Source organism: Pseudorca crassidens, chromosome 6 (assembly GCF_039906515.1).
Source record: "Pseudorca crassidens isolate mPseCra1 chromosome 6, mPseCra1.hap1, whole genome shotgun sequence".
NCBI lineage: Eukaryota > Metazoa > Chordata > Mammalia > Artiodactyla > Delphinidae > Pseudorca > Pseudorca crassidens.
In genome coordinates, this window is record NC_090301.1 from 94,736,900 (window position 1) to 94,759,930 (window position 23,031).

The 23,031-nt window shown below is 46.7% G+C and overlaps 1 protein-coding gene and 1 pseudogene across 4 annotated transcripts in view; one reads left to right on the forward strand and one right to left on the reverse strand.

Annotated features, from left to right (window-relative positions):
• Positions 1 to 23,031, reverse strand: part of MGAT5 (alpha-1,6-mannosylglycoprotein 6-beta-N-acetylglucosaminyltransferase) — a 367,372-nt gene that overhangs the window by 226,431 nt on the left and 117,910 nt on the right. For 2 of the 4 annotated variants that reach the window (XM_067742121.1, XM_067742122.1), the window contains exon 3: positions 2,170 to 2,549. In XM_067742121.1, the coding sequence (XP_067598222.1) occupies positions 2,170 to 2,410 (241 nt within the window). In that variant the 5' untranslated portion in view covers positions 2,411 to 2,549. Of the gene's footprint in view, positions 1 to 2,169; positions 2,553 to 23,031 lie in introns of all 4 variants that reach the window. The other 2 variants (XM_067742120.1, XM_067742119.1) reach the window with 1 other exon arrangement.
• On the forward strand, positions 8,332 to 8,697 carry LOC137225893 (histone H3.3-like; annotated as a pseudogene).

A 23,031-nucleotide genomic window follows, 5' to 3' on the forward strand; every position in this document is an offset into this window, starting at 1 on the left:
TCTGTAAACGGAGGAAGTTGAAATAAATTTCTGTAGTTTCTTTGAGCTCCAAAGTCCTTTGATTACAAGCATATACAGTGGTTCATATTCTAACAGACTACTGTGGGGTTTTTGATATCTTTCTAAAAAACATACTGCCTCGGTCAGGCTGAAAAGCTAACACCAGATCACTGCTCTTTAAGAGTGTGGAGGAAACCTACCCTATGAGATGCTTAGCAGTACACAAGAAATAAAACTGGTCGAAACAACTAGAAAAAATAAAGTCTATAAATTTACCATTCATGTGGCTTCTTACTTCCCACGGTAAAGGTTTGAGAGAGACCGAGATAAACAGAAGGAGGAAGTTACTACAGGACTAGACCTCTTTCCCTCCAAGTGTTAACGTGGAATGCACTGAACCAGAAACTGAAAAACAGCATCGGTTTTACTTGTGACATTTACTTGTAACCCACTGGTAACACCAACGATGATAGTTTGCTTTCTCTTTTTCTGACGGTTTACCTATAACATTTGGGGATTATTACAGAAGATCGAAGTCAATGAGTAATTTAAAACGTACCCTCTGAAAAACTACCTAGCTGTTTTTCAAGGTCAGCTCTCAAAGAAGTCTCATTTTTTGATCCATTAGATTGAAAAAGGTGACATTTGATTTAGACATATTAAAAACCAGTGCCTACAAATCTTGAAGGAATAGATTAAAAGCAGACTGTGTGATCATTCAAATAGTAGGCACTGAAAAAGAATGTCCACATTGTATGTTAAAAGCAACCATTTCCTCCTTACCAACAAATATATATGTATATAATTTTTATATCTACATATTTATAAAATTAAATTAACTAATTATATATAGAATTTTAAAATAACTGAGTTTCCTGGATCCTTTAGAAAAGAAATAATGTATATGTAACATTGAGCATGATTTCCTATGTTTAAACTCAAGCTTCAACCTGTGGCTACACGTTTTATTTGACCTCTACATACTTCAAAGACCTTGAATGGGTCACAAAGTAGAACATCGAACTTTCCCACCTTGCCCAACCCCACTCCTCTATCTGATTTATAGTATACCTCAGATCTCAAACCGTGAGGCCACTGAAGTCTCCCTTCAATGACCAGAACTGTCACTGCCCAGTAACCAAGGTCATCTTCTGTGGATTAAGTCCACTCCAATACTCGGTGACCACAGGAGGGCTGGGACTTGGATTCTCCAAAATACAGTCTGATCTAAATTTCATTTGCAACTTTCGTTTTGTATTTGTGTGTGTATGTTTTTGTAAATATTTTATTTACACAAACATATATATACATATGTTTATGTGTATATATATATAGTGTGTGTATACACATATTTCAGAAAGATATACACTGAAATGTTAATTGTGATTACTTTCTACAGTAGTAGATTTATATGTGATTTTCCTTTTTCTTCTTGATTTTTTTTTTGCTTGTCTACAGCTTCCAACTTTTCTATATTAAGCCTAACTTTTGCTGAAAGAAAAATAAGTAATACTCCATATGTGTATTTTTTTTCACTCAACGTCATTTCAAAACGGATTTCAAGCACCTGACAAAAAAAGCAACGAGTACAGAAAGATTTCTTTCAAAGCGAGGGCAACCAGAGACCAGAGCAAGACACAACAGCGGTAAACTCTAAGGAAGCCAAAGGTTAAAACTATCAGTCAGCACGTAAGCCCTGATGTCCCTGCATACTGGCCAGGGGGAGGCACACGTTCGGCTCTGAGTTTCTTGGCGTCCGTAGGACATTCTTCCCCACCCTCCTTACCTCACGCCCACCAGTCCTAATTAAGGTTTGTTTAGGGAACGATAATGAGAAGATTTTTCTACATTCCCTGATCATCCCCCCAGATGAGATCATGCAGTCCAGCAATGTGTCCAGGGACGAGGAGGCAGCTGCAAACACAACCAACAGAGCGCCAACTAGGAAGCCCCACCGCTCCTGGCGCTAAGTGTCAGCGTGCACAAGAGGTCAGAATCTCCCGAAGGGCGTAGCTTTAACTTTCTAAAAGTGTCCCTCTGTGGGCAGTTTATCGCCATGAAGGTAGCGGCGAGGGATATACTCAATCCGTGACCAAGTCTGAGAGCCTCTGGGGTCCCTTGGAGGCAAAGCCACGCTCAACGGAGGAGCCCCGGCAGTGTGGTGCTTACCGTAAGCTGTCATGACCCCCGCGTAGGGCCCATCCACCACATTTCTGTTTTCTTCTGCCAGCGCCTTGATGTACCTCTTGCTGAGGTCCAGGATCTGTTCCCGAAGCATGGAGCTGCTCTCGGGCTGAGTTCTCTGCTGGATGGTAAAATGCAAGAGCATCATACCCCAAATAAAGCCAAAAGTCACGAGGAAAAAGCCCAGCTTCTGAGAGGACAGCTTCCACGGAGTAAAGAGAGCCATTGCTCTCTGGCAACTTCACCTGCCCCGGGCTCTTACAGTGTGGAAAGGAGACACAAGTTCATGGTGTAGGCTGGGCTTGTGGGTTTCTCCGTCTCACTCGGGCTCCTGCGTCAGCCGATTTCCTTTCCTCGTTTCCATCCTGCTGTGAAGAAGGGGGAAAGTTAGCAGAGTCTTGTGGCAAAACACAGTGAAATAAACCAGAGCCTTGTTTTCACCCAAATAGCTCTAAAATGTGAACTTCCTTTTTTCTTAATCTGCCAGTTCCCTATCCTATGTTATGATTCGGGATCTGTAAATGGAGAGGGGAAATCTGGCTGGGTGATGAAAAGCTGTACAAATACGGAGGAGGGAAATGTGTGTCTGCACGTGTTCACAGGTGTAGCAGGGCTGTTCCAGTCTGGACCAAGTTCAAAACAGGAAGCTTGTTCTGCAAGGTGGGGAGGAGATGGAAGGATATTTCACTGAATGTCAGCAAAAACCCAAGTGGAGGGTGGAGTCTCATCACCACCCAGCACTTCTGTGCCTCTGAAACTTGAACTTACAAAGTCATCATTATGTGCTCTAGCAAGGACAAGAGCCCGCAGCTGGAGAGGCGAGCCAGAAAGTGGACGCCCCTGGCAGGTAATCAGACGAGGAAAGGGGAGAGGGCCCCCCGTATTACTTAAGCACGGCCAGCTTTCAGTAGCAGTGTCCACAGCTGAGCTGAATGCCTCGGGGCCACCAGGTGGCCTCGCCCTAGGCACCAGCACAGAGAGGCTGGGCCAGGGGTACCCAGCCGTCTTTCCGTGCTAGCTGCCACGAGTGACAGCTGCACCACACTCACTTGCACACTTGAGCACAGGAAATGCGGGGCACACGATGGCCTGCTTTTTTGTGGTTCTCATTTTCACTCACACCATGGGACAAAATGCGAGGTTAAAAGCCATCGTTTCAATACGAATGCAGCCAGATCCTACCTGGTACCAGCACAGGCTGGACAACAAATGGCACCGCGTTTTAAGCAAAGGCTGAGCATGACCTCCTACGAGGGACTAACCCAGGATGTATTCAGAGTGTGCCTATGTTTCAGATCAAAGGATTCTTCTTCCTAAGCAGCCTAAGAAGAAATGACAACGGGATCCTGGGACAGTTAGCTTTCAGCGTCTGCGATGCAGCGGATCTGTGTCGGTCTTCCTCTCTCACTCTTTTCCTCACCTATCAACAGAGTCATCAGTACCTGGTAGTACCTCTACTGATAGTAAATGATAAATAAATTCTAGTTATGTCCCAGGCACTGTGATAGATGCTGTTTGTGCCTTAGTTCATTGAATTCTTGAAAGAGTCCTATATGGTAAGAACCATTAATGTTATCATGTCTGTTTTATAGATGAAAAAACAGGGACACAGGGAGATTAACTTGGCAAAGGTCAGCCAGCTATGTGGCAGAGGAGGGATAATCTAGGGATAAGCCAGCCCAGGAGTCAGTAAACCACACCCTGCCTTCCAAGGCCATCCTTCCCCCCCAGTTTCTTTATGACCAAGAATGGTCTGTACCTGCTTAAAGGGCTGTGAAAAACAACAAAGACTATGCGACTGAAATCTTACGTAGCTCAAAAGCCTAGAACATTCACTCTTGGCCCTTAACAGAAAAAGTTTACCAACTGCTGAATTCTAGGCCAGTGGTTCTCAAAGTGTGGTCCCTAACTCAGAAACAGCAGGAGCATCAGTGAGAGATGCCAATCCTCAGGCCCCACCCCAGACCAACTGAATCAGCAACGCTGGCAGGGAGGGGTGTCCAGCATCCTGTGTTTCAATCAGCCATCCAGGCGATTTTTTGTTGTTGTTTTTGGCTGCGTTGGGTCTTCGTTGCTGTGCGCGGGCTTTCTCTAGTTGCGGCGAGTGGGGGCTGCTCTTCGTTGCGGTGCGTGGGCTTCTCATTGCGGTGGCTTCTCTTGTTGAGGAGCACGGGCTCTAGGTGCAACGGGCTTCAGTAGTTGTGGCTCACGGGCTCAGTAGTTGTGGCTCGCGGGCTCTAGGGCACAGGCTCAGTAGTTGTGGTGCACGGGCTTAGTTGCTCCACAGCATGTGGGATCTTCCCAGACCGGGGCTCGAACCCGTGTCCCCTGCACTGGCAGGCGGATTCTTAACCACTGCACCACCAGGGAAGCCCGTCCACGTGATTTTGATGACCACTCCAGCTTGAGAGGCCTGGATGCAGGCAGACGGATGCCATCACGATGCCACACCACCGCACTGGCAATCAATGCGGAGGGAGCTCCCTCTGGGCCCCTCTTTATCACATAAGTTCCTCTGGTCCATCGCTCTCCACTGTGATGCTCCTCCCCAGTCTGAAGTTGTAAAACACTTGTCTGTCTACCTTGCTTTTTTTTTTTTTTTTTTTACCAGTTTCTGTGTAGGATCCATGACATCCTTTAAGAGACTCCCCCGCTTATGTTTTCAGAGACAGAGAGTGACCCAAGGGGCACAAATAGAATACCTGTTGACTGAATGAGCTTGTCACCCAGGCACTGTGGCACTCCATTCAGCCCCTCTAACGTGGGCCAGATGAAAGGCACCTGCCATCCACTCCTTCTACAAGGATACACTGAGCAAGGACCCACTTGTTGTCATCAGGCCCTGGGGACTGAACTGGGAACAAGACAGGGCTCCCACCCTCAAGTGGCTGACGCTTTAGAATCCACCCTTCTAACCGGTGCTTAGTTCCCCAGGAAATGTCTGCACTTCCTTTTCGATAACCCACGCCAGTTACCCGATGTCACCCCACGGCTGAAGGGATTTTCCCAGAGCAAGTACACGAGGTGCTGTACCAAGAAAGACAGTCTCTGGTAATTTTCTTTTGCTATTTTAGGAGACAGCCGCACGTGCAGACAGGAATTACCTGTCAGTTTTCAGATAGGAAGCCCTGCTCCGCTTCCTCGATGAACCCCCCTGAAGAAGCTCCTCAAGGCTACAAAGTTTAAGCAAAGGAAAGACCAGGCTCAAGAACTGAGCAAGGGGCTTCCCTGGTGGCGCAGTGGTTGAGAGTCCGCCTGCCCATGCAGGGGACACGGGTTTGTGCCCCGGTCCGGGAAGATCCCACGTGCCGTGGAGCGGCTGGGCCCGTGAGCCATGGCCGCTGAGCCTGCGCGTCCGGAGCCTGTGCTCCGCAACGGGAGAGGCCACAACAGTGAGAGGCCCGCGTACCAAAAAAAAAAAGAACTAAGCAAGGACCCAGTACAAGGTGGCGTGCTTCTCTGCCTTGACCTTGGGGACAGTCAGGACCACCCAGGTGGTGCATTTGAGGGGCAAAAGGATGGTCAAGAAACCCAGTCGTGGTTAAGTCTTTCCAGCTCAGAGACATAAAAATTTGGAGTGAAAATCTCTAAGTTCAGAGCACAGTTCTGACTATTGAGGGCCCAGATTTTAAGTGACTACAGAACTGCCAGAAATATTCCTTTCTCCGATGAAATCCAGAGTTTGAAATAACAGCATCTATATCAGCACACACACAGAGAATTAAATTGGAATCCATCTCTACAATTCCTACTAGAAAGAAAGAATTTAAAGAGACTTTTCAAAATCATCATTAGGGAGACATCCCTAACTGCAACAGTAACAGGACAATGATAGGACAGCAATCCAAACCAGAGGGTGCTGGTGCCATGAGAGGACTTCATGATAATTATCAGTCATGGCTATGATATTAATCAACAGGCCACAGAACAACAGTCATCAAAATGCTGTCAGTCGGGCTCAAAATCTGCCTGCCTCCTGATCTCCTAGCAAACAGCTGGGTCCTCTCCCAAACTGGATTCAGTAAGGCACAAAGAGGGCGACACAGTGTATCTCAAAAGGTCTTGTTGCCAACCAGAGTAGCAACAGCCCAGGGCCATGGCTTCATCTATCCTCCTCCAGAAAGAAGTTTGTACCAAGTCTGTTCCTAATATGTTACGCTTCTAGATTCATCACGGACGCTAACCACCCTAATATGCATCTCCTCTATTCTTGTACTTGTGTGCAGCGTGCACTTCCTCCCTTCCCATTCACTCCTCAACGAAATGTGTGATCAAAGATCTGTGGCAAGGACGATGCAGGGGACGCGGGTTCGTGCCCCGGTCTGAGAAGATCCCACATGCCGAGGAGCGGCTGGGCCCGTGAGCCATGGCCACTGAGCCTGCGCGTCCGGAGCCTGTGCTCCGCAACGGGAGAGGCCACAACAGTGAGAGGCCCGCGTACAGCAAACAAAAACAACAACAACAACAACAAAAAAGATCTGTGGCAAGGAAATCCATCTTAATTTCAAAAATAAAAGTATATGAAAAGACACTCAACATCATCAGCCATTAGGGAAACCCAAATCAGAAGCACAATGAAATACCAATTCCCATCCGTTAGGATGACTACAGTCAAACAAGACAGATAAGAGCAAGTGTTGGTGAGGATGCAGAGAAATGAGAACCCTATATATCCTGTGGGTGGGACTGTACAATGGTGCAGCCGGTGTGGACAACCGTCTGGCGCTTCCTCAAATGATTAAACAGACAGTTATCATAAGACCCAGCTAACTCCACTCCTAGGAATTCTCCCGAAAGAAATAAAAGCATGTGTCCACACAAAAACTTATACAACGTTCACAGCAACATTATTCATAATAGACAAAAAATGAAACAACCCAAATGGTCATCAACTGACAAGTGGATGACCAAAATGGGGCAAACCCATACAACGGAGTTCTATTTGTCAATAAAAAGAAATGAAGCACTGATACATGTTACAACATGGACGATCCCTGGAAACACCATGCTAAGTGAAAAAAGGCAAAAAGGCAGTCACAAAACACAACACATTGTATGATTCCATTGATATGAAATGTTTCGAATAGGCACATCTCTAGAAGTAGAACTTATAAGAGTAGTTTCTTAGGGCTTGAGAGGATGGGGGATCTGGGAGGTGACAACTAAGGCCTTGCCAGGTTTATTCTGGGTGGTAATGAAAATGTTCTAAAATGGACTGTGGTGATGGACGCACAATTCTGTGGATATTCTAAAAAAAAAAAACCAACACTGAATTATATACTTTAAATGGGAGAATTGGATGATACGTGAAACATATCTCAATAAAGCTGTTATGAAAAAAAAATAGCAAGCAAGCAAGCCCACCTCCAAAGTTGGGGTAGAAGCTGAATTTGAAGACAGGCAGATAAGCCTCGGGGGCGCGCTGTGGCCCCAGCAAGGAGCCATCCTTCCCCCACTGCCCACAGCACAGCCAAGGTAAGGTTGTGCCCTTACTAAGGGCTGACCACAGGCCCAGCGCCAGAAGGAAAGTACAGAGAAATGTGCCACCCCGTTTACAAGACACAGCTGTCCTTCCCAGCTCTGGATCAACCTCCCGGGCCACGCTCTGAGGCAAGACCTGCTTTGCCTGCCGGATGCCAATTTCTCACAACACTTGAGGACGCTCTCAAAAACAGCCCCATGCCAATGGGGTCAAAGCCAGACTGATGAAGCCATGAAGAAGTTCCTTCAGGGGCCCATCCACCATCCTTGGAGGACCACTTCTGACATCAGGACCTGTGTCGTCAGAGGATGGATGAGGCTGGAAATGCCCATCCCTTCAGGAGCGATGTCAGCCCCAACCAGAGAGATGTGATCTTTTCCTCACTGCCCACAGGACAGTCTCGACACAGCTTGCCGGTCCCACATTCCCATGGGTAGCACTGCTTGAACTGTCATTCACACACCTCTGCTGTCCTACTACGGACCACCGCATCTTCCCACCTGTCTTTAGATGGCGGCTGTCAGGGCCTACCTCTCGCCTCACCCTCGGCAGCAACATTCAAGAAATCCTAATTGTGTTCGCAGCCGCCGCCATGCGGTGGTCGCTCTCCAACGCCAGCGCTGCTCCAGCCGAAGGGGAAGATGGTAAGGGAGGAGGTCTCTATACACCATGGCTCCTACAGAGCCGACTGCCCGCAAATCCACCGGTGGTAAAACACCGAGGAAGCAACTGGGTACGAAAGCTGCTCGCAAGAGTGCGCCCTCTACTGGAGGGGTGAAGAAACCTCACCATTACAGGCCCTGCTGATTCGCAAACTCCCCTTCCAGCGTCTGGCACGGGAAGTTGCTCAGGACTTCAAAGCAGATCTGCGCTTCCAGAGCACAGCTCTTGGTGCTTTGCAGGAGGCAGGCGAGGCCTCTCTGGCTGGCCTTTTTGAAGACACCACCCTAGGAGCTATCCATGCCAAATGTGCGACAATTATGCCAAAAGACATCCAGCTAGCGCGCCGCATACATGGAGAACATGCTTAAGAATCCACTCTGACGGGAAACATTTCATTCTTTAAAAAAATATATTCTCTTCTTCCTGCTATTGGTAGTTCTGAACGTTAGATTTTTTTTTCCCATGGGGTCAAAAGGTACCTAAGTACATGACTGTAAGTGGAAAAACGGGGGGGCGACAGAAATCAGGTACCGGCAGTTTTTCCATTTTCATGTGTGTGTGAATTTTTAATATCAATGCGGGGACATGAAGCATTAATGCAAGTCAAAATGTTTCCGCGAACAAGTTTCAGCAGTTCAACCTTGTAACAATTATAAATAAACGTGTTAAATTTTTCTGGACAGTGCCAGCATTTGGATTTTTTTTAAACAGGTAAATTTCTCACTGACTGAAACTAAATGGTGTTTGTAACGTTTTTATCATACAGTGGATTCCATCCATTCACTATACTTTTCTAACTGAGGTGTCCTACATGCAGGTACATATTTTTAATGTTGTCTGTCTTCCGTGCTGTTCCTGTAAGTTTGCTATTAATATATGTTAAACTATAAAAAAGAAAGAAATCCTGAGTCTGCTGTGTTCATCCACGTTGCCTTGGAAACCCCGCCCCTGTCTCACAACTGAACCCCACATCCTGCCTAAAACCTCCCCTGGCTCCCTGGACTGAGGAGGGCGCATCCTCCTTGGAGCACTCCCAGCAGTACGTGCTCTTTCTAAAGAGCTTACCTACTGCTCTGTCGGATGATCTTTTCTTTCATTTCTCCGTAAGCTCTCTAAAGACAGGAAGTGCCAGGAATGGGACTGCCTTGCACACCGGGGATGGTCATTATGTGTTTGCCAGATGAAATAACAGGATGATGGGGATGAGATGATGAAACACAAATGAGCAGTGACCTCCAGGGCCACCTCCTGGTGTGAAGCACAAAGAAGCCAGGCACTCTGAGACTGTAAGTTGACCTCACCTTTTGGGAGTTTTTAACCCTAAGACCTGTCGCATAGCAGTGAAGGATCATTATGCCCTTGACTAGATGGGGTTAAACTAAAGGGGATATGGTGGTAGATGGGTACTAATGGGGGGGGGAGGAAAAACAGCTTCAGAAGATAATTCTAGAAGGGGCAGTGACTGTGGGACCAAAATGATGTCCAAGACAAGGGATGAGAGGGGAAACAAGTTGAGGGGAACTCTGGGGGAGGCTGTTGGTTTCATCACTGGGTATCCGAGATGGTGACAGGAAAAGATCAGAAGGGTGATGAGGGGTAACTGAATGAACTCCCCGTTGTTTAAAGCATCTTCTCTTAAAACAACTGGTTAGAAAAAGTCTTATACTATAGAGATTTTCAACAAAACTTCCACATACCTCTGTATGTGGAGTTTGAACTTTGAAATCCTACACTAATTTGCTCAGGAAAATTAATGCTTGGCAGTGGTCTTGTTTGCTCATTTTTTTTATAAAATTCAGGTCCACATATCTACTCATGTAAAACTGCACAACAGCAAACACTATGAGACCCCGATTAAATGCTAGATGAGGGTCAGTCCTAAACTGTAAGTTTCAAAGACATGTGTCTGATCACTCCTAATTATAAGTAGCAATAAAAGTCTTTAGAGAATGCTAATGACTCAACTCTGAAACAATTTCCTACTACTTCTCTTTCCAGCCTCAGTACAAATTTACATTAAGAGCAACTTAGAGTGCTTGGAAAACTGTGTTAAAACAAAAATACTAGCCATTAACATCTGCTATCAGGGTGAATCTGGACGTCCACTATTTTGCAACCAAAACGCGGCACAGAAATCAACTGTGTGCTAACCCTGACACGAGTGCACACCACTCCCAACTCTGCTCACCAGCGCAGCTCACTGGCCTAGTCATCGCTTTAAAAGGAAGTAGGATAAATTAAAATGTATAAAGTACCTTCATGCAGACTGGGACACTACATGAGATCTTGCTTAGGAACATAATAACCAAGCACAAACTCTTGATTCACAGAGAAGGACACTGAGGTCCCGAAAACGTTATGTTTCCAACTGGAGTCAGAATCAAACCATAACTCAAGTTCTGCTTCCTGATCCGATTTGGTCTCCACCACACCAAGCTGCGTCTCTCAGCTGCCTGCAGAAACTCAAAATGGAAGAGACGTATCAATATGCAACACCAACCAGAAACCACAGTCTGGTGACAGTAAGGTACTGTGAGTCTACTGCGATGTCCCCCCAACGTCGAGGAGCTGGGAGAATCAGCAGATGAAAGGAAGAAAAACATACATTCACGGAATTACTGGTGCAAGGCAGGCAGATGGCCTAGGCTGGGGTGGGAGTCTGGCTCTAAATATGGTGTGTTCTGTACTTAAAAGGAGAAACTGAGCAGGAGGGAAGGACAAGCAAAGCAGCCTTTTCTTCCAAAATAAGCCCAAATTCCTGGGAAGATGCTCCGAGGCTAGATGCTCACTCCCTGGATGGATCGGTACCGCCAAACTGAAGCCAGCCCCCAATGTAAGGTGTGAGTCCTTGACAACTGTGCTAGCCGCGAGCGCTCCTCCCAATCTGTGGGGCAAAGGAGGCCAGGAACCAACGGTGGTGGGGATACTGCTGGAACACGGACGGACGGGCCCTTTCTCTTCCACTTTCCTGACTCGGTTCTCTGACAAATTCTGGGCCTTTATAAACAGGAAAAACACATTTGAAGTGAAAACAGCGTGCTCTTCTTAGAACCGGCTAAACAAGTCTTATCTTGAGTCACTAACCAAAAGACACCCGCTAAAGCAACACACCTTTGCTATTCTCGAGACGGGGGGAGAGGGGTGGCTGCCTGCTGATGCCTGGCCTTACACGGCCCGTCCCTTTTACTTCATTTTTTTTTATTTTTTGAATTCTATTTTACTTATTTTTTTATACAGCAGGTTCTTATTAGTCATCCATTTTATACACATCAGTGTATACATGTCAATCCCAATCTCCCAATTCATCCCACCACCATCCCACCCCCCCCACTGCTTTCCCCCCTTGGTGTCCATACGTTTGTTCTCTCCATCTGTGTCTCAATTTCTGCCCTGCAAACCGGTTCATCTGTACCATTTCTGTAGATTCCACATATATGCATTAATATACGATATTCATTTCTCCCTTTCTGACTTACTTCACTCTGTATGACAGTCTCTAGATCCATCCACGTCTCTACAAATGACCCAATTTCGTTCCTTTTTATGGCCGAGTAATATTCCATTGTATATATGTACCACATCTTCTTTACCCATTCGTCTGTCGATGGGCATTTAGGTTGCTTCCATGTCCTGGCTATTGTAAATAGTGCTGCAATGAACATTGGGGTGCATGTGTCTTTTTGAATTATGGTTCTCTCTGGGTATATGCCCAGTAGTGGGATTGCGGGGTCGTCGGCTCATCCCTTTTACCTTTGAAGGGATCAAACCAAGACAGTCCTGCGCCCAGTTTGCATTTATTAGGCTGCACTTGCATTCTTGGTGTGGGCGGGGAAGGGAAACAGCCAGCCCTGCCCACCTGAAGCAGGATCGGCCTTGCAGCTACACTGCTTGCTAAGTGTAGTTCAGGGCTCCATAACTGGCATCAACAGCTAAGTAAATTTTCAAACACTGTAATAAGGCTAATGACTCTGTATCCAGAACAGGCCTTCCTTCCCGCCCCCTCTGTTCCATCCCACCCTCCCCTCCCTCCCAACTGTCCTCTGGTCACTGTGCCTGTGGTCATGTCCACTAGGGGGAGCAGAGGGGCAGGGAAAACAGTTGGAAACACACATGGATGAACTGTATTCTGACTCTGCCTCTCAGGCAGGAGGTGTGCACATTATTGGCAGGTGGACAAAGGAGTGAGAAGGAAGCTGTCACTTCTGGATAAGAATCTTCCCGTGTTCTGTAAGTGTCATTTACCAGGCTCACAGGTTGTTCACAGTTGACAGAATTTCCCATCAACAACAAAAAAATGAAACCACAGCAACGCTAAGAATTCTGAAAACATCTACTAAACCAAAACAAAAAGCACGGGTCGGGCTTCCCTGGTGGCGCACTGGTTGAGATGCAGGGGACATGGGTTCGTGCCCTGGTCCGGGAAGATCCCACATGCCGCGGAGCGGCTGGGCCCGTGAGCCATGGCCTCTGAGCCTGCGTGTCCGGAGCCTGTGCTCCGCAACGGGAGAGCCCACAACAGTGAGAGGGCCACGTACCGCCAAAAAAAAAAAAAAAAAAAAAAAAGCACGGGTCCCTGAAAAATGAAATAAATCCATTTAATCCAAGGTGTCTCGATTCTTGGCACAATTGACGTTTGAGGCCAGAGCATTCTTTGTCACAGGGGGCTGTCCTGCGTGCTGTAGGATGTTAGGCAGCATCCCTGTCCTCTAGCTACTACACGCCTTTAGAGATATAGGCCATTAGAACCCGCCACCACCAACTGTGACAACATAAATGTCTCCTGACATTGTCAAATGTTCCCTAAAGGATAAAAGCACCCAGGTTGATAACCAGTGCTTTAGCCCATCAGCAGCACCTTACCCGCCCCATAGGATGAGGCTCAGGGAAGGGCAGCCCATAGGACTAGATCGCAGGGCAAGGAGAAGCAAACCAAGTAAACTCAGGAGCCAGTCACCAGCCCTGAAGATGCGCAGGCTCAGAGCCCTGAGCTAAGACTAGAGGCCACAGAAAGACGAGAGGAGGGCGGATTCCTGATGCTGCCCCAAGCTGACTGATCATGAGTCTCATTTTCTTCCACATCCCTCAGTGCCAACACTATCCTGGCACCCGCCATGGAGTTCATGCCTGGGCTGGCTATGCCCCCATGTACTAATTAGTATATGTCATTGACGCTCCACTCCACAAAGATCCTAGTCTACAAATCAAGGTACAGGGAAGAAGGCTTTGAGAAGACAAAAGGTGGATGATGCTACGTCAGACAGTCTTAAATAGAAAAGGATTGTCATCTGGCTTCCAGCCCAGGAAACCATGAACACACATTGTGACAGGTCGATGATGACTCTCTAGGAAGAAAAAAGGAATGGTCTGTGAAAAGATCACATGGTGTATAAATTCGTTAGGTAGGTCTCCTTGATGTTGGATGAAAAACTCAAAGATTCGCTTCCACTCAGAGCCAAAGGACAGGAAAGCCACAAAGGAATTTTATGGGGTTTTTCCTCTGAGGATCAGACTTCCGGCAACTCCTTATACGTAGAAAACACCCACGAATGACAACAGGCCCCAGATGGCCCCAGTAATCAAGAAAACCAGAGTCACAAAAATCAGCAAAATTACTTCCAAAAACTAGGACAATGCCCTGAAGATAAAGCTCATTATTCAACAAGTGTTCCCCGAACCCTACAAGTCAATCACCCCAGGACCCCACTCCTCCACCTGGAGAGCAGCACACGCTGGGGTTGGCTCAAGAGTGTGCACTGTCTGCAGGAACGGGACAGCCTTTCAAGCATGAGATCTGATAAAGACCAGCAGGTTAAAAGTTTTTAAAAACTAGCTGGCGGGGACTTCCCTGGTGGCGCAGTGATTGGGAATGCGCCTGCCAATGCAGGGGACACGGGTTCGAGCCCTGGTCCGGAAAGATCCCACAGGCCGCGGAGCAACTAAGCCTGTGCACCACAACTACTGAGCCTGCGCTCTAGAGCCCACGAGCCACAACTACTGAAGCCCGAGGGCTTAGAGCCCGTGCTCCGCGAGAGAAGCCACCGCAATGAGAAGCCCGCACCCCACAATGAAGAGTAGCCCCCACTCGCCCCAACTAGAGAAAGTCTGCACGCAGCAACAAGACCCACGCAGCCAATAAATAAATAAATAAATAAAAACCAGCTGGTGAGTGAGAAGATGAGTGCACACACGTGAACATGCACACACCATCAGCGAAAGTGGCCACTCAGAGGCTTATCAAACGTAAATGGTTTAATGAATTTCCCATCACTCCTAAAACGGGGTTATAGCAAATCCCCCTGGAATGCAAAGCCCAGGCTCTGGCAGAACCTAGGTCATAAACGCCCCCAGTCTGAATTTTCTTAGGGAAGAACTCAACCACCAGATGCTTACTTGTCCCTGAATTTATAAATGAAGGTCAAAGCTAAAATGGAGCACCTCAGGAGAGTTCCCTGCCCTCAGAGTTAAGGATTGCCGAAATCCAGGCCTCCCAACCGTGATACACTTAAGAATCACCGGGGCTCCTTTTTTTAAAAAAAAAAAAAAAGACAGCTGCCAGGTCTCACACCTCAAGATTCTGATTAACTTGGTCTGAGGTGCGGCCCAAGCCGGGGTATTTTTATTTAATACACAGGCAAACATGATAACTATTACATTCTTGGAAAGATGTCTTTGCTATCATGTCTATGGGTCCTATCTAGTGGGATCCAAAACATGGTCTAGCCCACTATTTAAAATGATAAACTCTCTACTCTGGACAAATGCAGTCGAACTGGCTTATTAGACAACCTACATGCAAGGCACTCTGGTTTTCTCCTCAAAGAATCATGCGCTGGTCTTCTCAGATGAATGCCCACGAAGCCCTGCCCAAGGAGGCAGTCTTTCAGGAAGAGCTAGCCCACTATAGAGCCCTGTTAGACCTCTACACCATGGAAGGACTTGTTGGACTGTTAGGGTTTTTATTAACCTCTCCTTGGCATTTGGCTCCAAAGATGAGAGATTATCTGAGGCCTCAATGTGTACCAATGCATCTAGTAACCAGCACCTCTATAACCTCGCTACTCAAAACCTGGCCTGCGAGGGGCTTCCCTGGTGACGCAGTGGTTGAGAGTCCGCCTGCCGATGCAGGGAACGCGGGTTCCTGCCCCGGTCCAGGAAGATCCCATATGCTGCAGAGCAGCTGGGCCCCTGAGCCATGACCGCTGAGCCTGCGCGTCCGGAGCCTGTGCTCCGCAACGGGAGAGGCCACAACAGTGAGAGGCCCGCGTACTGCAAAAAAAAAAAAAAAAAAAAAAAAAAACCTGGCCCGCAGGCCTGACCAGCAGAACTGAGATGAGCTGGTGGACTGTTAGAAATCTCAGGCCCAATCCCAGACCAACCGAATCAGAACTGGTATTTAGAATGCGATCCTCAGGTATTTGTTTGCACATTAAAGTTTAGAGACACATTGTTTTTTTTTTTTTTTTTTTTTTGCAGTACGCGGTCCTCTCACTGTTGTGGCCTCTCCCGTTGCAGAGCACAGGCTCCGGACGCGCAGGCCCAGCGGCCATGGCCCACGGACGGGGCCCAGCCGCTCCGTGGCATGTGGGATCTTCCCGGACCGGGACACGAACCCGCGTCCCCTGCATCGACATGCGGACTCTCAACCACTGCGCCACCAGGGAAGCCCAGACACATTGTTTTTTATCTCATCCAGGATACTAAGAATGAGGGCCAATCGGACACTACTTTCCAGTGGGGGGGGTGATGGAGAATGTGGCACAATTCTTCTCCTTTTCATAATGTGCAAAGAACTTAATGATTTGGTATTACTTCTGAATAAACTGGAGACACGTCAGGAAGACCGGCTGTCTTATAGACATTCTTTGAGTTACTGTTAAGATGCATACCGCTGAGATGAGAATGACCTCTGCAGATGGCAGGGTTTTATCATTGTGAATTAGGAGTGCTTATAAGACAACTGGCCATGCTTTCTAACTGCAGGATTTTGATCCATTTTGCTAAAATCCAAGACACAGTGTGGATCCATGTCTTCCAACTTTAACTCCGATATAGCAAATAACTCTATACAACGAATCACTCTATGCAGCTACCCATCATATACTCTGTGCTGCTCAAAGTCAGATGTCAGCAGGGGGTTACTGGGCTTTTGTTGTCTTTTAATTGCTCAAGTGCGCAGTTTAGAAAACCTGCTTAAGGATCCTGACTATTGTCCTACATGACTTCAAAGTGAAACAGCCTTCAACTCAGGTAAGCATCCTTTATCAGGGCCTTAATTTTGCCTAAGATGATGTGAATCAATATTTAAGTTTCTAGAAATGCCTCTAATTCTGATATCTTCCAGGGCATATAACTAACTGACTTTATGGCCACTGAAAGCCTTTCAAAGCTTTGCTGAAAGAAACTATTTTTGAAAGATGACTTAAGTTCTTTCTGAAAGAAACTATTTGAAGGATGACTTAATCCATCTACTGTTCTTGATCGACTTTGCCCAACCTTTTGTAACAAACAAGCTCCTTTAACAGTCTTTCTTTCTCTCACACACATACGCATAGGCACACATACCATAGGAACTTTCTAATCCTTTAACTCCTATTTCATTTTTGAAACAAGATATTAGTTTATGAAGTTCATTTTGATAACATCTTTGTTCATGTGCAAAATGATTAATGACAAATTACCTTTTACCCATTTAGCGTGTAACACACAGCATCTAATTATGTAAGAAAAAAGTATGACTGGTCAACAAAATCAATTTCACAATTACAGTCTTATTAGTATACATTTTGCGTGGGGACCCAACGTCTATTCAAAACCAGAGAGCAATCTAATTACCGGCCCCAGCATCAAAACTAGACAGGAAACAGCCCAATGTTTGGATTTCTTGTATCTGAATTTGAAAACAACAAATCGAATGGTTTATAAAGGGAGGACTCTTTACTTCCTCTGGACACATTTTCATGCAGAACGTGTGCTCCATTTCCCAGGAAGAACCACAGAGGAGACTATTACTGCTCTTTCATCAGTGTTCACAGGTCTTCTTGGGGAGGAAGGACAGCATCTCAGCTGTGGCGCGGGGAGGCGGGGCATGACTGCTGGGCTTCCTGCCCTCAGGAGGTGCACTCCCCCTTTCCCTGCCCGCAGGAGTTAAAGAGGCGGGGCTTCCCTACCCAGCTGAGTCCACCCAAGGCTTCCTGGCAATCACCAGGGCAGCTGTGTAGATTTCTATCTAGGATGGATCAGAAGTCTTGCACCCAAGACCCATCTTCCAACTCAGCTTTGCTCTAATAAAGCTGGTTCTGTAATCTTCATCTGGCTTCTACTATTCTCTCTACTTCAGAACCCAGAAGGGAGGAAGGGTGTGATTAACTGGCATCTCCAATCCCCCATAAGTTTATTTTCTAAGTTTTCCATGTTTTGTTGCTAAGTATCAGGATAAGACAGGTGGTTTCCGGCAGCTATTTGAAAGCACTTCTCCACAAATAACAAATTCCAGGTGTATGAGTCTTTAATTCTAATAAATTAAAAGACAAAATGACTATCACAGTCAAAATATTTTCTCTAAATATTGATTTTTTAAAAAATACTGTAAGATATGCCAAAAGATTTCTGATCCGATGACTCCAACTTGTGGCTAGAAGGGAAGATAATCTGGAGGAAAATCGGCAGAATTATCAGTAAAATGCTCAATAATTTATACTTTGCCCTGAGTGTTCCTAATGCATCGTGCCTGTAACCAACAGTCTGTTGGGGATATACATATTTTTATAACATAGCATTTCCAAAAACTTCCTGGGTTGCTGGTACAGAACTACTAACCACAATGCAAGCTCTTGATAAATGCTGGCAGGCTTTCAAACTCTTCCATCTTAAAGTGGGATCGGAGATCATATATGTAAATATCTATTTTATTTAATGACTTTGAAAAATAGAAATGGTGAAAAGGACATCACCAGCATTCAGAATGAAAGCCTAGGACACCCTCAAGAACCCCCAGGGCATGAGAACCATCACATGGCAACTGCTGCTCTAGACATTTCCAAAATCTTCAAAGCAATGTATACATTTGACCTAAAATAGAAGGCAGTAAAAAGGAAATGGCCAGGGCTTCCCTGGTGGTGCAGTGGCTGAGAGTCCACCTGCCGATGCAGGGGACACGGGTTCGTGCCCCGGTCCGGGAAGATCCCACATGCCGCGGAGCGACTGGGCCCGAGAGCCATGGCCGCTGAGCCTGCGCGTCCGGAGCCTGTGCTCCGCGACGGGAGAGGCCACGACAGTGAGAGGCCTGCGTACGACCAAAAAAAAAAAGAAAAGTAAGAAAGGAAATGGCTAGATAAAACATATCTCTGGGTTTACTGTAAACCTGACAAAGGTTTTTCTCATTCTTCTTCTTGTATTCAGAAGGACCTAGAGAAGAAAGTTCTCTTTCATCTTAGTATCATCTGGGCATCTAAACAACTGGTCGGATCTTACTCAATGACACAGTAAAATATAACTGACATTGCTTCCCCCTTCAAGAGAGTGGCTAGGAAAAGCTCAAAGCCAAATCACAGTTCACTTCCAGGAAGTAAATTGGTGTCTATTTTGTGTTTAAACCTCATTCCTGACTCTAAATGTCCTCTTATTTTCTCCCTGTTTCCCCTTAATTTTTTTTTTTTTTTTTTTTTTGGCGGTACGCAGGCCTCTCACTGTCATGGCCTCTCCCGTTGCGGAGCACAGGCTCCAGACGCACAGGCTCAGTAGTTGTGGCTCACGGGCCCAGCCGCTCCGCAGCATGTGGGATCTTCCCGGACCAGGGCACGTACCCGTGTCCCCTGCATCGGCAGGCGGACTCTCAACCACTGCGCCACCAGGGAAGCCCTCGCCTTAATTTTAAATGTATTTTTATCTTCCTGTATTACATATTTTAATCCTTTTTGAAACATATTGTAGGTAATTAGTTAAACAAAAAGCAACAAAACTATAGCACATAGAATAATGGTCCTCCAAATATGTCCACATTCTCATCCCCAGAACCTGTTACATTACATGGCAAAGGGGGATTATGGTATCGATAGAATTAAGGTTGCTAATCAGATGACCTTTAAATAGGGAGATGATCCTGGCTTATCCCGGTGGGCTCACTGTAATCAAAGGATCCTTAAAAGTAGAAAAGGGAGACAGAGGGTAGGTCAGAAGGATACAACAGTCTCTCCTCAAGAACTCTCAGACTGTGTCCTAAGTTGTTTGCACAAAGCCAAGCATATCGATGTAACAAGTCTAGTCATTTGGTTTCTCCTGGTGACCTTTGGTTCTACTCTAGTGGTGAGAGATTAGGAATTTTAGAGGTCAGGAGGGTGTGAATGAAGATGACAGCACACAAACTAACAGCAGAAAAGGACCACAGTTTAGGGCCATTTGGTATAAGTGCCAGCAGCCTCTCAGGAGGGCCTGGGAGCATCACTCTACGATTCTGACCAGAACTGATCTTCACAACAATGATACTGCACCACCTCACTCATTAACAAGATGTAATACAGAATTCAGGGATATTTCTCGATAAATTCATATAGCTGAGCTCCTCATTTATAGATAAATGAGGCATGGATGGGGGGTGCAGAGGGAGGGAAGACTGTATGGTGAGATGTGAAAAGCACAGACGGGGTCAAATGTCACATGTGCTGACCACGGTGCTTCCCTGCTGGACCCTGGTTGCTACCCAACTACCCACTCTCTGAAGGCAGGGCTGTCCTCATCCTCACTGCAGTAAGAGCTGGCCGTTATCACTGTTAACACACATCCTCTCGGCTGATGAGGTCCCCATTTAGAGCGGGGAAACTGAGGTATGAACGACCGAGCAATGAAGGCCACACAGCTACCAGGTGGCAGAGCTGTTGAAGACCCCGGCCATCAGGCTTAACCATGGTTCTCGGATGCCTCAGCATCTATCAGAGAGCCTCACACCTCGAAGGTATCTCACTGATGAATAAATGGAGTGAGTCTGCAAAAAACCAAAGGGATTAAATCACTTGCTTGGCCCACGACAATAAGCACTTAATAAATTATCAGCTGCTTTCCACCGAGTGTTAGGGTTTTCCCCCAATTTCAAGGAAACCCTGTAAGGCAGCTCTTTTCAAATGAGGAGCTGGGGAGATATATAATAATCATCTGGAAAATGTTCAAAACATTTAGCCCTGAGCAGAGCCCTCCCTCATCCTCCTCCCCTAAGTTTGCTTTAGTCATCCTAGTTGGGCTTCAATTTGGGGATTAGAAAAGAAAACAACTTCCCAGGTGATCCTGCAAACACTCACTCCTATCCCCACACCACTCCCACCCAGCAAAGCATCTCTGCTACGAGGGGTCTTGGCCTTTACGACAGGGAGGGAACCCAGAATGGGTTGAGTGTGTAGCCTCACGGTGGAGACTTCATTTCAAAGGTTATGAGGGGGCACAACTAAAATTTATGTAATCAGCAAAGTAATTCCAAATATTAGAGCTGGGCATCCAGGTATATAGCAAGGGCGTAAAAACACACGCATACCTTACACTGCAGAGGCTATCCGGAGGAAAATGGCTGATTACTAACACCTCCGTCAGGCAGACGTGCACAGAAGGAGCACGCGGTGTGCCCTCTGTGGGTCCACACGTTGTGGAGAAGACACCGAAGGTTCAAGAGATGGTCCCTGCCCTTAGAGACAAGTGCCTTCTCCACCAACCCTCCCACACAGCCGTGCAGAACACGCGAACTCAGGGCTCTCTCCAGGGCACCACACCAGGGGGCCCCAGAGGCTCAGGAGATGGAGAGAAGCTCCCCAGAGGTTTCAGAGACCCTGTGATGTAAACTGGGTCTCTTCCCTTCATTTCCCCTCATTTCTTAAGCTCCAACTAATGCCAGGCTCCAGGCTAGGCATCGGGGGATAAAGGATGAACAGAAGTTCTGGAAGCTACTGACCGCAAGCTGCAAGCTTGAGGAAGGGTACACAGCAAGAGAGATACCCAGTTTCTCTGCAGTTCTGGGGACCTGGGGAGGGTAGCTGTAAACCAGAGGGAGGGGACCCTGAGGCACAGAGTTCCAGGACTCGGGACAGTTTTGAATGAGTCTCTTAACATCTCAATTTGTTTCTGTCTGTCCTTAAAAGGAAGCCGCAGAAATAGGGGGTATCTAAGTCCCTTCCATTTTAAGATTCAAATGAGAACAGACTTCTATTGACCAGCTACTCAAATGTTTTGATAATTCAGGATGAACAATCTCATAGCCTAGAATGCGATCCTGGCAGGAGAGGGAGGGGCAGGTTGGCATCAGATGACAGAAACTGATTTACAGTGAGGGAATTATACATGAATGAAGCCATTATGCAGAACGGAAAACCACCGAAGTTCATTTTAACTGTGCCCCCTCCATTTTATCCCTTGCCTCGAAGGAATATACTAAATTTATGTCACTTGCCTCTCACGACCGCTGGATTTATAAGCTCATTAAAAAATACTTTTATAATCACTGTGCAAAATACTATGGTCATTATTATAATGATTTAAATGCCTGCAGCAGTGCAGCAGGACCTGGGGAGAGTTTATTAATACCTTGGCAAAATGTGCCGTGAACACGCCATCGGGATGTTTGCTTTGAAAAACGTTCCCTGATTTTTTTCCAGTGAGCTCAGTTCACGTTGCGCTCACATTGTGACAGCCCCAACCAATGGGGCAGGTGAACTGTTTCCTCATTTCCTCTGCCCCATGGTGCTTCTCCCCACCAAAACCTACCCCAGGATCAAGGTTCTCAACCCGGAGGCACTGGTTCTCAACCCTCACTGTGCATCAGAATCACCGGGGGAGACTTTTTAAACACAAATGTCAGCCCACCACCCTCCCCAAGACGATGACTCAGTTGGCCTGGGTAAGGCGAGGAAACCAATGCAACGTTAAGCGTGCCCTCAAATTCTAAGCGCTATTGAGCGTAAGTGTCCACCTTATCAGACACATAATTGAAGTGCGCAGAGAGAAAAATGGGGGAAAAGCAAGTCTGAGGGGTGAGGGTGGTAGGTGAGGGAACCCATCTAGAGGCAGCAGCCACTCTGCAGCTCCAGACATGGGACAGCTTGAGGGTAGACAGTCTGGGGTTGGCCGAATCTTTCAGTCTTTCCAGAGAACCAGAAAGCCCAGAGTCTTGGGACAAATCTCTGTATTTATCAATGTCTGCACTAATTTCGTTTTGTCGTTGTTGTTTTTTTAAGTTCAAAGGAGTTTACAGTCTGTGCACCTGCTCAGCCCACCTCATTACAGGTATCTGTTACTTTATCCTAACTGCCTAACCATACTTAACTTTCTGAACAGTAGCCGGTATTGTTCTCAACCAGATACTAATTTCTTATCATCACTCTCAAAGGCTTCAGAGCTCTAGCTTCTAGCCCGCATGCTCTCCCCAACACAGGCTTGTGAATTAGTCATACCTAACTGCCAATCCTAAGAAACTGGAAAGGCATTTAAAAGCCGTCTAGAAAGAGAGATGCAGACCCCAGGATCCAGAAAGTCTAAGTGACCCGCCCAGGACCACAAAGACTGTTGAAGGTGGGGTGACCAACTCCACCCTGGTATTAGCACTGGAAGTCCCCCGTCCTGGGAAACCCAGGCAAAGCGGGATCGTTGATCGTCCTGGATGAAGGACAGAGCCACACGGCTGTTCCTTTGGAAGGCACCCCCATCATCTGGAACTCTTGATACATATACAC